Below are 17,154 nucleotides of genomic sequence, written 5' to 3'. Positions count from 1 at the left end.
TTTTCTTATAGCCTAACGGCCCAGAGTTCTAGCGATTTTTTTAAATCCTAATGGCGGCTCTACATGCTTGCGTGTTTGCGTAGGTACGCTTGGCCAACGCTTGGGAGCGCTTGCGATTGTGTTGGGCAGGCTGCAGGCAAACCTACAAGCCAAGTTATACAAAAGTTTTCTATTACAACTAGTTTTTTTGATCGTAACTACCTATATTTAGATCATGATGTTTGACACATAAGGTAGGTGACATAAAGTTGACAGTATTTCTATTAATCTGTGCATAAATAAAGTAAAAAAATAAAACTGCCGGGTGCGGAACAGTGCGGAACCTCGGGTCGGGAGCTCATTTTTTTTACGCTTGTTTAAAAGTAAAACAATCGGTGAGATACAAAAGATGAATGAAGAAGATTTAAAAATACTAGGTACATTAAAGCCAAAGATTGTATAGGTAATCACTACGTTTTACACTAAGCAGAAAAACTAACAAATGATACTTATTGGTCCAGAATATTAAGTTAGATTTTTTAAGTTTTTAAATGGTTGAAAAGGATTGGTAACCATGTTTAAAACCAATGTGAAACTTATTGTTTTGAATGTAAAACTTGTGATAAACAAACCGTAAACATGAGTTTTCCTTCGAGATTCAGGCCGGAAAACGCCGGAGTGTATGAATTACTCACGAAGCTGTGTGAGAACACAGCTGCTGAATATTGCGTACAAAGTAGAGTATCTCAGCGGGCTCTAACTGCGAAATTGCGGTCCCAATCTTATGAAATCATTTTAAAAAGGTCACCTGAAGTCGCAGCCGCAGGAACAGATCCCATCATAGATTTGCTATCTCATTATTTTGTAACCCAGCAAACTGCCAAAAATGTAGCAGAATATAAGAGGTCCATTGAACTTAAGAAACTTATAAGCACAGTGCGCTGTACAGACCTTGGTGAAGAAAAAGAACTTTTTCAAAATGTTTTGAAATTCTTGATCAGCTTAAAAAATTCTGCAGCACAAGATTTGTCAAATGAAATGTTTCAGGTATGCTTTTATAGTTATTATTTAAAGTAGTTTGACCTAGTTATAAAGCTAAAATTCTTCAGTAATTAGGTTTTGTTAATTTGAAGTAGGTAACTAGTATCTGCCAATCATGTCCATTGTCCATACAATAGTCTAAATAAGCAACTGCCCAGAAACATTAAACTTCAAAATTATAGGTATTATACAATAGGTGACCTGCATACTTGTTTGCTCGCTGTGCTAAATTTGACCAATTTCTGCTGCTCCAATTTTTTTCTTTCGTTACAATGAAATGATTCCTAAATGAAACTGAGTCGATTGGCACTAAAAAAAATTAAGTCAATTTCATTGATTTTTTTGGACAACTCACGCTTGACCAAAAAATTTACTATGCCAAAATTGTTTTCACAAAAAAAAAAAGTTGAAAAAACTATAACCCGACTATGGAAAAAATGAGACAACTTGAACCCGGCTTGGTACAAGTAAAATAAACTGAAAAGAAAGAAACAAGATTGTGCTTAGTGCTATCATCGTCTTGATTGAGATTCAATACAAAGGCTGTGGTCGTGCGTTGTCGACAGCGTATTTCTTATCCTTGATTGATGGCATTCCCAATGATTTTATTTGTCTACCAAATTAGAATATTTTCCTTTTGCTCTCGACAACGCAGAACGCGTAAAAAACACTATATTATGTAATAAGTCTCATTTAAGTACTTTGTCAACTCAGTCCAGCTTTTATTATGGCTATCCAGACTACATTTCTTGAATGGAAGCTAAATACTAGTTGATTAATTTTGTTTTTAAAAAGGTGGCTGATTAATGTTGCATCATTTTCTTTTAGCACCCATTTTCATTTGGTCTCCTGGATGAGATGTTACCGAAACCAAAAAAGGAGTTATTTGGTTCACCTGAACCTTACTCATATTTCCCATCACATGTGTTTGAGCTGCCTTATTCGGTGAAGCGTCCGGAGTCACACTGGTCCAAAAACACATCTCAGTGCTACACAGAGGTTACAGTTGAAAGCTTTAACTCCAGAGGATGTAAGTTATATTATAAAATCAAATGTATTACTTATTCTGTGTGGACTAAATCCACACGGAATAAGGTTTTAAAAATCCAGTGGGAACTCACAGTCACAAATTTTTAGGGTTCCTTGTATGGAAATAAGGACTCTTTTTAGGGATCCAGTGAAAAATAGAACTGTTTTAGGATCACTTTTTGTGTGTCTGTCTATCTGTCTGTACGTCTGTCAGTTGTGTCTGTCAAGACTGGTCAAGGGAATTAAAACCGATAGGTTACTTCCCCTTGAAATTATGGAATTGAGTTGACACTCAAAAAGTGTACATTGGTACGTACCTATTTTGAATAAATGATTTGACTCTGACATTGGAGGAAATGTTTTTGATTTCTTCACCACCATTTTTTGCAGGTCTTCCAGATAGTCATTCTCAAAGTGGAACAGTGAATGTGAAGTCATACCTCAGTCCAATGTCACTGGCGTCTATGACGTCTACTACATTTTCCCCGTACTCTGATAATACGATACATAACTTTCCACGTCTAACCGCCCCAAGAGATATACAAATACCTTCGTCACAATCCACAGATGCTAATATTAAGGTAAGATTTATTCAATTGATTCATTAATAAAAACATTATTTTTAGCATACCTGAAAAGGAAAAAAAGAACCCTTATTTATAAGATTCGTTGTATGTCTGTCCGTCTGTTGTGGCTGTCGATTCAAGACAATCAAAACCTATAGGATACTATCCATTAACATAGAATCATGAAAGGCAGATAGCAATGTCCTACAGCACAATAAATAAAGGAAAAAATCTGAGAACCGTTAATTTGTGGTTATATATCGCGAAAAAAATTAAAAACTAGTGTTCATGATCAAATAATATGTTTACTAAATGTTTACTAATGACATCAAGATGGCGCTGTCCATCATTAACTTACAGTGTTGTACAGCCGTGGAGCAATAAAGTTTTATTATACTGGTTTGAGATTTCTTGTACGATGGTACTGAACCCTTCGTGTGCAAGTCCGACTCGCACTTGACAAATTTTTTATGTATATTAAAAATACAATAAATTGAATTTCAGGTTACTCTAGTAAGCTCAAGTGAACAGTCAAAAGTGAAGGAAGTGTTCTGTAAAGACAACTCAATAGATATTTGGGAGTTAGCTTCGCAAGTTGATAAAGATATACCTGAAGACATTTGGGATATTGTTGGTAGGTCTTTTATATTATTCCTAACTTCAACAATGTTAAAGTATAAATATCCTAAAATTACAAAAACGCCCAATCGTGGTTGATATTTTCACAAGACATTTTTGGACACTGGTCCTGTAATTATTAATCAAAGTAGACTCGTAATTTTACTGAAATGTCTGCTTTTTAGGGTCAAAAGGAGAAAAGGAACCCTAATAGGATCACTTCTATGTCTGTCAATAGAAGACCATTCCTGTTCACCTAGAATCATGAAATTTGGCAGTTAGGTAGGTCTTATAGCACAAGTAAACAAAAAAATCCGAAAAATGTGATTTTGTGGTAACATTACAAAAAAAATTAAAGTGTCATTTCTTATCCTTACCTACAATGGTAGGGTATGGAACCCTACGTGTACGAGTCCAACTCGCACTTGACCGGTTTTTTTATTATTATTTTCAGCCAAACTGCCTCCGATCAATGATAGACAGCTTATAGCTTCATCAACCAGAGAGATGGCGCTGTGGAGACAGATTTATGAGAACGAGCTGAGTGGCCTCAGCATCATATCAGAGAAACAATTTATAAGGCATATCATGTATTTAATAAGTAAGTTGACATAGTGGGAATGAATAAATGAATGAATGATTTATTCAATAAAATGTAGGTACAATATCTTGAAATAATGTCTGATGAGCCTTTTTTTTCTCTCTCGTCTGGCTTTACAAAGATTAGCCAATGTCAAGTTGTAGTTATTTGTATCAAGTTAGTTAAACTATACAAGTATGGACCCCGTGTGTGCCGGCGCTCGTGAACACACGCACGGCAACCCCTTAGAGCGCTTTCCAGTCAGTTTTAACAAAAAAAAAACACTCCAAAAAGGCAGAGCACGCCCGCCAGCTAACACCAACACAGAGGAAGTCTTCCTGATGAGCCTTATACATTTTACCACTGTAACTGGTGTTTGAATATTACCTTAAATTGAATTAAATACAAATAAAAGTCAAAACTGTCACACCCCTTCCAAATTAACCTGTTTCCACCTCAAACTGCATAATTACTTACCGCCAGGTGAGATCATAGTCAAGGGCTAACTTGTAAAGGAATAAAAAAGTTCATATTTTACTGAATGACTTGTTCCGTGCTGCGAAGATTTACGTTTTTAAAACTCTTTGATTTTCTGTGCAAACCGTAAATTTCAAATAACGGTAATTGAATAAAGCACAATATGGCTTTCCTATTAGTTCGGACTCATTATAGTACACATGCTGAGTTATTTTTTCAAAGTTCTGTACTCGAAGAGTGCCATCAAGACCCTGTTATTAAGGCACCTCTGTCCGTCCGTCCGTCTGTCTGTCAGTCAGCGGACTTTATCTTGTAAACCGTTTAGAGAGTTAATATTTTCACAGAAAATGCATTTCTTTTGCCGCTAAACAAATAATAAAAATTTCAAAATGGCCACCAAGAAAATTAACGTGTTATTAATTCTTGTACGATGGTACGGAACCCTTCACCTTCGGGCGACTAACATTTGACCGATTTTTTTTCAATTCCACTTACAGTTGGCGTAGAAACAAGTTCGTTCCCGTTCAATAAAGAATCAAATTGTTTTGGTATAAAAGAGAATTTAGTTTTGGAGGGTATTTCGAAAGAGCATTTGACGTCGTATGTCACGCCGTTGCTTCTTGTTGGCACGTTGTATAAGCGACTGTATAATTTCGCCTTCAACCTAACCGTCGATGACTATTTTCACAGCAAGGGACTGGTTTTTGAGGTATGTTTATGTTCACATTTCCTAAAAAATGTTGCTGCACGAGGTGCGCCTTAAGTCTGGGGCCAGCTGCAGTGTATAGGACAAATCCATACTAATATTATAAACGCGAAAGTTTGTCTGTCTGCTAGGTTTTCACGTCCCAACAGTTTAATCGATTTTGATGAAATTTGGTACAGAGTAAGCTTACATCCCGGGAATGGACATAGGATACTTTTTATCCCGGAAAATTAAAGAGTTCCCACGGCATTCTTAAGGGTCCACCCGTTTACCCGTTTAAACCAGAGGTAGCTCGCGTCCCGGAAATCGCTAGCTGATCCAGCCAGTTTCGCTCGAGGGAATATTACCTCTATGTACGTAATGTATAGGTTCTTCTTTATAATAATTTTTAGTAATTTTTTCGTAACTTTGCAGGCAGCAAGAGAAACAATTAGAAGATATTTGCTAGAATTTCGCTTAGTGGCGACGGTGATATATGAAGAATGCTGCAGAAAGAGTGCAGACGAGCTCAACGTCATGCCCACTTTACTGCAGATTCTATTTCACATTGAGCCGCTCGAGTATGAGATCGAGACTATTGCCTCTATTTATAAAGTTGTGGATCTAGGTGAGTTTGGTTTACATTTAGTTTAATCAATAATACAGCAACTGGGCCTGCATACGCATCATAAAAAGTCTTTTTGTCTCTTTCGCTTATGAGCATGACAGAGAAAGCTATTGTTTTGTTTATACTAGTAGCATGAAATACAAAATGATTTTTGTTACTAAACTTATGCATCAGTGCGATTGATTAGTTGTTTATTTCGAGGTTATGATAAAAAATAACTGAAAAAAAATTCTGGTGAAATCTGCGAAATAGAAAATTTATACATATTTAAGACCAATGTAAATTATATACCATATTCTAGCAAAATAAACATTTCTTATTCTTATGTTGTAATTTGTTTCAGATTCATCGTCGATGCCGCACGGTGCGGAACTGATGTCGTATTTGTTCAATGAGATATCGCTCGTGACGCACAGGAACACTGCACTGACTTTGTACAACGCCTTGTTCGCCATATGCGGCGCTTATTTCAAGTAAATATTAACATTACATATTCAACATGGGGTTATTCAATAACCAACAAATTGCTGAAAGGCCGTCAACGCATCGGCAGTACCTCTGGTGCTGCAAATCTTCATGGGCGGCGGTAATCACTTAACACCAGGTGACCCGCCTGCTCTTTTGCTCGCTATTTTTTATATTTTAAATTACTACCCATATTATAAATGCGAAAGTGTGTTTGTTTGTTGGTTTATTGGTTTGTAGCTTTTCATATATATTAATAATAACAACCTTTATTAATTTACTAAGAATCCCGTGGGAACTCTTTTTTCCGAAACAATAAGTAATGTCTTTTCCTGGAATGCAAGCTATCTTTGTACCAAATTTCGTTAAAAAACGGTTAAATAGATGCACAAACCAACATACTTTCACATTAATTATAGTATTAATAGGGGTGTGTGGGATATGGATTATATTAAATTAAAATTGTTACAAACTTTTAATCAACGTTTTCACAGATTTATAGAACGATTCATATTCGAAGGAGAATTAGACGACGTTTATGACGAGTTCTTTATACGAAAAGATACCACGTTTGTGAACTCTCGTTCCAAGAGATATTGGGACAAAGGGTTTCATATCACCCTCAGTGTTGCCATTCCAGATTTTCTAAGGCAATTGGCCACGTTTATTTTGCTCTGTGGCAAATCTTTGAGATTGCTGAAACATTGTAACCCTAGTGTAAGTAGCTTTTTTAATGCTTTGTATATTTTGTCCAACTCAAATAATACTTTGATATTTATAAGAAAAGTAGATGAAGCCCGCGACTTTGTCCGCGTGGATTTAGGTTTTTAAAAATCCTGTTGGAACTCTTTGATTTTCCGGGATAAAAGTAGCCTATGTCCGCCCCCTAGATGTAAGCTAATTGTACCAAAAGTCAAAATCGGTTTTACGGATGAGCTGTAAAAGCTAGCAGACAGACATTTTACATTTCGCTTTTATAATATTAATAATTTATAAGTATGGATTATGATATGTATTATATGCCATGTACAAAGTAATCCCACGAATTGCCAGAGCAGGCTATTTGTTGTTTATATAATCACTAAACTTTTTATTATTTAAATAATCCTCGATTGTGTAATAGGCTTTTATCTGGAGTATACTTTTAATAGATTTCTAAACGTATGTGAAGGCAAGTCTAAAATTGATTGCGGAATTTTGTTATAAAATATTTTTCTTATTCCCACAAATGACTTTCGCACTTTCTTGAGGTGGAGCGCAGGAGTCGTACGCCTATGTCAATTTCTAGTTTGCTTATGGAACGAATAAAATATTAATACTTATTTGAAACATGTTGTACCTATTTACAGGATCCTCTAGTCCTCTTAATTTCATCAGACCATCCATCAGTAAAATGCTGTGCCAGTTTCGATGAGCTTGAGCACCAACAGCAGTTGTTGGACGTGTACCGAACGAGGTGTTTGTTCGTGAGTGGGGAACCCGTCACTTTCGAACAAATTCTGCTAAAGCGGGAGGCAGAGCGAAAGGCTTTCACTGAAATGGCGTCTTTGAAACAAGCTGAAACTATGGAAAAGATTGTTGGTAAGGTTCTTACTTAAATAAACTGATTTGCTTAGAAATGTACTATCTTTAATTATTCTAAATTAAATAATTGTTTGTAGCTGAAAGAAAAAGGTTAGCACAACTAATAATAGCAGAGAAACAACATTCACTGAGAGTGTTAGAAGCGGCGATGGCTGAAGCGAAGGCCGCCAAGACCAAAGCAAAAAAGCGCGAGAGAAGTCTTTGTGAATTAGAAAAAGCCGCGGGAAAAGCCACCGAAGAAGTTGATTCTAAGTTGAGAGATGATGAAAGGTGAGTGGGATAGTCTATATGTACATAATTATTATGAATGAAAAAGTGTATCCATTTGTTACTTTTTTACTTGTTTTCATCCGGGGAAAGTAATGTTCCTGAGGGATGTGAAAAAATATAAATCCACCCGAACTATGTTACAAGTAAAAGCTATATGAGTGTATGAAATTTATGTTGTATGTGTGTATTTTGATCTTCTTATTTGTTTGATCATCTATTTTTAATTGCAGAAGTAAAATGATGGAATATTATTCAAAATTAAATATGGAGGTAGAGAAAAGTAAGATACATACTGAATGGAAAATTAAACGCTTACAGTTAGATCAAACTAGAATGCAACTGCTGTCTACAGAGGAGAGAAATTTAAAAAGAGAGAAGCTAGAGTTGGAACATCAGCGTAACGAATCAGTAATGGCAATGTCTATTCAAAGTGATTTTAAATCTGAAGATGATCTTGATGCAATCGATAACAATAATGGTGAAGTCAATGACTTTAAAACTCCAGATTCAACGCCCTCTGTAGAAATAATACAAGACGCGGAGTCTTCCAATGTTTCTGAACACAGCAAAAACAAACAAAAAGCGCAAACGTCGAGTGACGTTCTGAATGCCATATGTAATGTCGCTAAAAACTTCTTTGGAGTTTCCAAATCTAAAGATGACATTCCCTGTGATAACGAAGTTGAAGTGGATGCGCAAGGAAACGTCGTGACCGCCAACACGGGGAATGATCACAAATCGAAGGAAAAAGAAACATCGAGTAACGTTATCGGTCGTGAGCTAGACAACGAATTTGATAATCTACAATTTTTGGAAAGAAACCAAGAAGCATTGAAGAATAAGCAGAAAGTTATGGCTCATGAGTTTGGTCAAACAGACAGTCAGAATAATCGAATAAATCACCCCAAGAAGCTACCATCGTTAGATGAAGAAAATAACATCGAAGAGGAATGGTCACCTTACGTCGAAGCCAAAAAGAATAAGCTGAAAGTACTGGGTGTAGAATTTGATATTGTTCAAAAGGATAAAGTAGTCACAGAACCTAGAACTGACGCGCAAAAGGAAGCTCTTGTTAATAGACAAAGAGTTTTAGGCGTTGAATACAATCTCCCTTCAGAAAAGTATACAGTAAAAGAACCAGCGAATATTGCCCAGGAAGAAGCTATACGAAATAAAAATAAAGTTTTAGGCTCAGTATACGAGAATACCTTGAATTCAACAAAAAAATATGATCCTGCAAAGAAATCTGGTTTGAGGTTGAACTTGAAACCTTTCAGTGAAAACACGTTTAGTCAACAGAAACTTGTGGTCACACCAAACACAGGGACGATTACACCAGGCGAATTGTTCTCGACGGTAATGTCTGTGATACTTGTTCTGATTTTAGCAGCAGTATAGTCAGTCTGTGTATTTGTCTTATGCATTACAATCTCTTGATTCATAACAAGTGTAAATTAAAAATTTATGACACCCTCGACAAGTGAAGGTTACAGTAACTAGAAAAGAGCTGATAACGGCTGAACCGATTTTCTTCGATAATAGCTAAGAACACTTTCGATCAAGCCCCTTTCAAACAAAAAAAAAACTAAATTAAAATCGGTTTATTAGTTTAGGAGCTAAGATGCCACAGACAGATACACAGATACACACGTCAAACTTATAACACCCCTCTTTTTGGGCCTCTTTTTGGGTTAATAAATGATCTAAACTACTCCTTAGATTTTGATAAATGTGTTGAAATTACATAATTTTCATGCCTGTTTGGCATCAACGATTTTATTGTGTAGATTTTCAAAAGAATATAATTCATATTTGAGAAATTGAATCTTTTCATGAAGTTATTTTAAAAAACTACTTTATAAAGTTTGTTTAGACTGTTTTTAAAAGTTAAACGTCTATATTTTTTTTTCTACAGCTCCATTTAGAGACGCCTACAACCGCTGAAATGCCGGCCGACGGAGGCATCACGAGCGATATATTCACACCTCGCAGCGAAGGCGGCAAAGACTTAGAGTCGGCCAAGCTTAAACCTGACAAAGAATTCCTGAACTCAACCGGGTTTAACTTTTCATTAATCGTTGACGATGAAACTGCCGAATCGGAAGTAATCAGCGACGTTCAAACTGAAAGCCCGGAAAATTCCCCATCCAAAAGTGTAGACTTTTGCGATATTCCTGTATCAAACAGAAAAACTTCGATATTCAATATAATAGATGGCTCATACAATCTAGAATCGTTTGATCCGTTCGGCGTGAAATATTTACAGAATTACTCCAAAGATTACTTTAATAAGAAGATAAATAGTGACACAGATTCATTCTACACTCATCCTACAGTCATTATGGAAGAAGTCAAGAAAAAACCATATAAAAACATTTTTGCGTCACAGTGTGACACCGAAAAAGATCAAAAGGTGAATTGTGACAATATAGCAACATTAACAGCTTGCTTACAAAGATCTGTTATGTTGCCATTGACGTATCAACTCGAAGTTGTGAATAATTCGATTCTAACCCATTTCCTGGTTAATCTGGATATGTATGAGCACTTGAGGAGCTTGAAGGATTACTTCTTTTTAATGGATGGAGAGTTTTCTAGAAGCATTTGTCATAACTTGTTCACTAAATTGACAAAAACGCTGCATCCGCAAGAGTTGTTGAACTTTGCCACATTGCATAATATTTTGGACAAAGCTCTCGGGTCGTCTATATCACGTAAGTTTTCGAATATAACAAATTATTATTGTTTTAGTAGGTAAGTAATATTTTGTGGTACGGATTCTGATAGAAACTTAGAGTATTACCAATGTAGTAAGGAAAGGATACTTAAACTTAATTTAAAACTCAAATCTTGCGACTTTTGGTACCAGTCTTGATCATAGTGTTTAAAGTAGAGTAGCACTAAACTTAATAATCTCCAACTTAAATTTCATTCTCCATCCTTTATAAGATACTGTTTTAGTTTAGAGAAAGACATCAGAATCGAAGCCATTAGTTAAGCTTACCAGCAAAAGTAATAATGACTTTAATCAATTTCTAAAAGAGAAGATGATCTTTTAAGAAGTTTACATATTACTGTAAAATCTAGACTAGTTTTGACACCTTTTGTGTCAAAGGCTTTCAAACTTAAAAACCTCTCAACATAAACAGTAAATCACTTGCGTTTAGTGCAACAGTTTAGCAAAACGTAGATATTGTATGTACCATTTATTAATATAGAATTTATAGTTTGTATTGGTATTTATAAATTCTATTTTAAAATATCTTAGTAAAATTTTAAACCTATTCCAGACGTCCACAAATTTTCGGAAAACTTATCGTTCACTATAACGGACTCGCCGCTAAGTTTCCAACACAGTTCGCCTGATGTACTACAATGTCTCTCTCTCACATACACTGTGAGCTGGCCTTTGAACATTATCCTATCTCAAGAAGCCTTACTGAGATACGCTAAAGTGTTCCAGTTTCTGGTTAAAATGAGACGGATATTTTGGGTGCTGAGTGAAGACTTCGAGGTAAAAGTCTTTTAATTTATAGCTCCTTTGACTTAGAGCTTGGAAATCTTTCCCTGCGATTGTAATTCTGACCTGGTAGTAAGAGATGATGCAGTCTAAGATAGAAGCGGGCTTACTTGGAAGGCAATACGGCGGTTTTAATTAGTCCACACCCTATTAGTTTCTGCACGACATCGTACCATAACGCTAAAACGGTTGGCGGCACGACTTTGCCGCAATGTAAAGCGTACTGTTGGTGAACCTCGCGACGTGACGCGACGCGTCAGCCGCTTGCTCCATATAAACTCATATCAACTATACCGCGCCGCGTCGTCCAAGTGCGCTTTGCTCCATACAAACTCATATCACACTTGGCGAAAGTTTGTGTGTATGTTTGTTACTCTTTTACGCAAAAACTACCGAATGGATTTGGCTGAAATCCGGAATGGAGATAGATTATACCCTGGATTATCACATAGGCTACCTTTTATCCCAGAAAATCATAGAGTTCCTACGGGATTTTGAAAAAACCTAAATCCACGCGGACGAAGTCTCGGGTGTCATCTAATAAACTGTATTAGTACGCCGCGTCGTGCAGCGTAGCTCAAGTGCGTTGGGACCTTAAAGGCTACTTTTTTATCTCGATAAAGAATAGACAGCATTTTTAAAAACCAAAACTTAAGTGGACGAAGTCGCGGGGATTATCTAGTACCATTATAATTGGGAAATCAGTAGTTTAAAATTTCAGAACCCTAATTGATTAGACTTGCAGATGACTTGTGAGGTCACCGTTAAATGTAATGAATGAACACTTGAAACATGAAATAAATTTTCAATTTCCGTTTTGCAGTCTTTAAAGCTAACAGCGAAAATATCCAAACATCACTCCAGAAAGCTGTTAAAATCGCCCCAATACATATCTATACAGATATACAGACACATAATGGCGTCGCTCATAAGAGCGTTAGACAACTACATAGTCACAACATGCATTCTTACGTCATGGACGGAATTCGAGAAAGATCTAATGAAGGCCAGAACGCTCGACGATTTGTACGAGTGCCACGTGGTTTATATAAAGAAGGTCCTCTTTAGGTGCCTTTTGAATAACAGATCGATGCCTGTAATGAAGCTCTTGAACGATATCTTCACTGTGGTGTTGAAGTTTAGCCGAGTCCTGAAGGCTGGGTATGTTATTTTACATTTTCCCATTTTCTTTTTTTGTCGTTTTCTTTACATTTTTTTATTAAGAAAGATAGATACTAGAATCAAAACCAGACGAGGTTATAACAACTACTAGGGATATCGACCTCAGTGTTGCCAGTTTCTAAAAACGTTAAATACTCTCAGCTTTTATATATTCGATCACATACGGTCAGAGCGGTTACGCACTCATCCGATCCGAGACCGTGAAAATACGGATAGTAAAAAACTCGGACCAAACTCGGATATTCCTTACGCACTAATTCGATCCAAATCCAAGCTATTCAGTGGATATCTTTAAAATATCTACGTCATAATGTTCGATTTGAATTCGAGGCACATCCGAGATATTCTCACGGATGAAGCAAGTCGGAGCTAGTGCGTAAGCTACCATACAAATAGTTCTATGACTATTTTGGAACGTATTTTCACGGATTTGGATCGGATGCAGTGCGTTATCGCCATTATAGTAAGATAACGTTAACAGATAACAGATAGTAATAAATATCAGAATTGCTAAATTACTTCTACCAACAGAATTGATAATTCCATGTTCAATTCCACCCATTGTTTCCAGCGAGTGGCAACAAAAGGAAACCAACGGTTGCTTCACACACACAAGTTTCATTCAGCTGGAGGAGTTGTACCATTTGTTCGAGAAACTAGCGAAATATCTGCACAAGGTGATCACCAAACTGATGGAATGCGGCTACCAGAGACATCTGGTGGAACTCCTCACTATGGTGAACCTTAACGGGTATTATGACCCTGACAAGTCCAAAGAGGATACCAATGCCAGTATTCAGTCTACATGAAGGTCCTAACTTCCACTTTTAATATGGGTTCCTTCAAGTCAAGAGTGAATAGGCAACTTCTAGGTAAGCGCGCTTCATCTTAGGCTGCACCATTACTTGCTAGCAGGTCTGATTGCAGCCAAGCGCTAGTCTGTCAATTAAAAAATAAATAGATTTCATTTATTTGGCAATAACTAAACACTTCGCCCCATTAATTGGAGCGTTCGAATAACTTTTACGGGGGAAAGAAAAAAGTAACTGCTTAGAGTAGTCACAAAATTCTGATGGAACAAACACATATCAGATATAGATCTATGTAGGTACTACAATTTATCCTTTTGTTCTTGTACTAGATTTAATCTTAGCAGTTTAAACTTATGCAAAGTGAATCTCACATGCTTTCAGTGTCTTAGAGTAACTTCAGCCTCAAAATGCAATTAGAAGTATTAATAACTTCCAATCCAACCCTTTCGAAATCAATAAAAGGATAGTGTAGTAAGATAATTATTATAATATGATTGAGAGAAGGAAAATAAATAATCTCAGGAATTATTTAATTTATTAATGCTATTTCTATATAATAACAAATAATTATTATTATTAGTCTATTTTGTTATAAGTGATTAACTAATTAATGCTCTATAATAGAGAATATTAATTTAATTAGACCATTGGCGTCGATTCTGTTTTTTCTCTAAACTAAATTTAGACTATCTGCATCTTTTTCTTTTAAATGTTGCTTAAAGGGACGGAAAATGAATTTTGAACTAACTACTTTAAAATTTAAGAGCTACTATACACTGACTGGCATCTAAAGTCATGAGATTTCATAGTTTTAAATTAAAATAAGTTTGTCTGTCCTTTTCTTACATCATTGGTAAGAAAAAGATGCGAATACTCTAAGGTTGAAATCTATAGAGCGCACTTTGACTTTGCTTAGACTTAAGTTCCAGTTAAAACGAGACAGATTTATGCCAGCGGCATAACGTTGTCTCGTTTTAACAAAATCTAGTCTGAGCAAAGTCAAAGTGCGCTCTCTAGATCTCATCCTAAGTGGCAATCAGAATTAGCACCAATATTATATTGTTTGCTTTAGTATGTAGTCTGTGTAGGAGATTGTGATATTTTGCCCACCAATAATATAATCATGCTTTAAAATAAAATTACTTATGTTTATTGTAATTCGCTTTGCCAAATGCCATACTATAATTACTACTACATTTTGGCGAATATTTAGGTCGGTCGCATCTTATTAGCTATCAGAACAAGTAATTTAAGTTTTTTAAAAAAACGCCGACTGCGGTTTGAACTGCATCTGTTTCAGCACGCACATTAAAGTGCATAAAATACGCCATTTTGATTTTTTTAGCATTTTATATAACCCAGTGAAACTCGCGCCATCAAACGAATCTAATGACGTATCATTTATCAGAATCGGAGGAGCTGTTGAGTAGTTACAAGCGGACATAGGAACGGACGTGCATACATACAGGTCAAAAACTTGACCCGCCTTTTGGGCTTTGCCGCAGTCGGGTAAGAAATGGACACATATCGGAAGGCACTATCATCATATTTTGTACTTGACCCTGTAGAAATGCATTAGACTTTCAGAATATTCCCGGGTCGGCAGTACGCTTTTGATGTTCGCAGAGTGAGTGGGACAGACATTTTAAAATTTTGATAGTTCTCTCGAGAGGGTCTTGAAATATTATTCTATTCAGCCTGCACATTAAAACGCACAAAAACTGGCATTTTAATTTTAAGGATTTTATGTTGGCAGTGACACTCGTGCTATCAAGACGAATCCTAATGACGTATTTATCAAAATCGGGTGAGTATTTGAGTAGTTATGAGTGGACATAGGAACGGACATATACCTATATACAGAACAAACACATAACCCTCCTTTTAGATTTCGCCGCAGTCGGGTAAACATGGCTTTCCCAATGTTTAATTTGAACGCATTGTAGTGATTTTTTTGGTCTGCTAGCATGACGTTGAACAAATACAAAAATATTTTGTATAGTCCTCCATATTCTCTTAGCTTGTTCCCGTATTGATAATATTAATTTACGAGTAAGTAGGTACCTACCTACCTAATCGTATGTGAAGAGTATTTTGTGAACTTTTTAAAAGAAATATATTGTTTTTATGGAAATAAGGTTGAAAATTATGCTTAATGCTATATTTGTGTACTGTTTATTTGTTTTATTGTAATATTTTAAAAATAAACGTTAATTCTTAAATAACGAGTTTTAATTTTATTTTTCTCTCATTTATTTATTTATCACATTTTATCCTATTTTTAAACAATAAAATAACGAAAACAACAGAAAAAATAACAGAAACAACAAAAAATAAAATAACATCAACAACAAAATCAATAAATAACAGAAACAAAAGAGAAATAAAATAACATAAACAACAAAAAACTAAAGTAACGGAAAAAAAAATCATTGAATAAAAATATGATAAAATATATCCCACTAGCAGCGGGGTGGGTTGAACCCAATTTTATTATTAATATTATTCTTAATAATAATTTTATTATTATTAAGAAGAGTCGCCTTCGTGCTCTCCCGACAGGGAATCCCTTTCAAATGAAGTTTGATTCTTATATAGGTAGGCATACTTCGCGACAGGTCGACATGGCAATCGGAGTGAGGTACTTATCTGATTTATTTATTACTATTACTACGTTTACTTTATTACTACGGTACCGACTACTTACCTGTATGTAGGTAACTTGGTTCTTCATCCTAAGTCCTACCCAATGAACCAGGTACACTTATTTAGTACAATATTTAAGTAATAGTTACCTTTACAATATAACATTAGTACCAATATTCGACTCGTGTTTGACGTATACTGCGTACCTGATGCGTAGTTCATACCATAATGTGGAGAAATCCTCATGCCACTGCACTCGGGGAGGCACGGTGGTTATGTCGGACTTTTACCGACTTAACGTCCCCCCACGGCTTTCCGTCTCATTAGTTGTTGCTGGGCACAGGGACACGAACGTATTCAACTGCAACCCAGCTAACGGCACCCGTCAAGGCAGGTCCAGCTCTGGGACTAAACGGGTTCCCCAAAACAGTTTAAGGCTTGTCAGAAAAAAGGGCTTGCCTTCCAACTCAAGGACATACTCTCCCGCGGGTAACTGACTCCCCGTGCCTATTATCCGGAGGCTCTACTTAACACGGAGGCAAGGGACGGTCATGCATAGTTCATACCAGCGATAACTTATTTTTTTATAAAGAATATTAGCCATGCTAATCATGACTGATACTTCCCTTTCCTTGCCAGGAGTGGGTACGACAATAGTGCAATGGGTGGGATTTGAACCGCTGACCTTTCAGAATCTTTCAGAATGTAGTCCGCTCCTCAACCGTTGAGCTATCGAGGCTCTAAATAATATGATAACGCTGACCATACACGATCAAATTTACAGTTTGCAGCGGACTTGAAGCGGCGCGGTATGTGCGTTCAGTCAACTGATAGCCATACATCATCCATACACCGTCAAGTGTGCATGACATCATGGACACTGATAGCCTACAAGTTTACTGGACAGGGTTTATTATTATTTTGAACCCCTGACCCAAAAAGAGGGGTGTTATAAGTTTGACGTGTGTATCTGTGTATCTGTCTGTGGCATCGTAGCTCCTAAACTAATGAACCGATTTTAATTTAGTTTTTTTTTTGTTTGAAAAGTGGCTTGATCGAGAGTGTTTTTAGC

General features: G+C 36.2%; 1 protein-coding gene across 1 annotated transcript; it reads left to right on the top strand.

The window, feature by feature from the left end:
- Nucleotides 1–292: 292 nt before the first annotated feature.
- On the top strand, nt 293–13,855 carry LOC123872996 (gamma-tubulin complex component 6). Its single transcript, XM_045917636.1, has 16 exons — nt 293–1,026; nt 1,849–2,050; nt 2,440–2,630; nt 3,120–3,249; nt 3,688–3,834; nt 4,788–4,999; nt 5,411–5,603; nt 5,947–6,076; nt 6,563–6,785; nt 7,418–7,649; nt 7,730–7,922; nt 8,153–9,278; nt 9,838–10,636; nt 11,213–11,436; nt 12,266–12,603; nt 13,196–13,855. Exons 1-16 carry the CDS (start codon nt 619–621, stop codon nt 13,431–13,433), a joined length of 4,986 nt encoding a protein of 1,661 aa, XP_045773592.1. The 5' UTR covers nt 293–618; the 3' UTR covers nt 13,434–13,855.
- The last annotated feature ends 3,299 nt before the right edge of the window (nt 13,856–17,154 follow it).

This window comes from Maniola jurtina, chromosome 16 (genome assembly GCF_905333055.1).
Source record: "Maniola jurtina chromosome 16, ilManJurt1.1, whole genome shotgun sequence".
Lineage (NCBI taxonomy): Eukaryota > Metazoa > Arthropoda > Insecta > Lepidoptera > Nymphalidae > Maniola > Maniola jurtina.
Note: the sequence above shows the minus strand (reverse complement) of the source record. Positions and strands in the feature narration are given on the sequence as shown.

Coding starts and splice junctions, on each gene's coding strand:
- LOC123872996 (XM_045917636.1), top strand. CDS start 619: ATGAGTTTTCCTTCGAGATTCAGGCCGGAAAACGCCGGAGTGTATGAA. Junction 6,077..6,562: donor ATATGCGGCGCTTATTTCAA/GTAAATATTAAC, acceptor ACGTTTTCACAG/ATTTATAGAACGATTCATAT. Junction 11,437..12,265: donor TGCTGAGTGAAGACTTCGAG/GTAAAAGTCTTT, acceptor TCCGTTTTGCAG/TCTTTAAAGCTAACAGCGAA.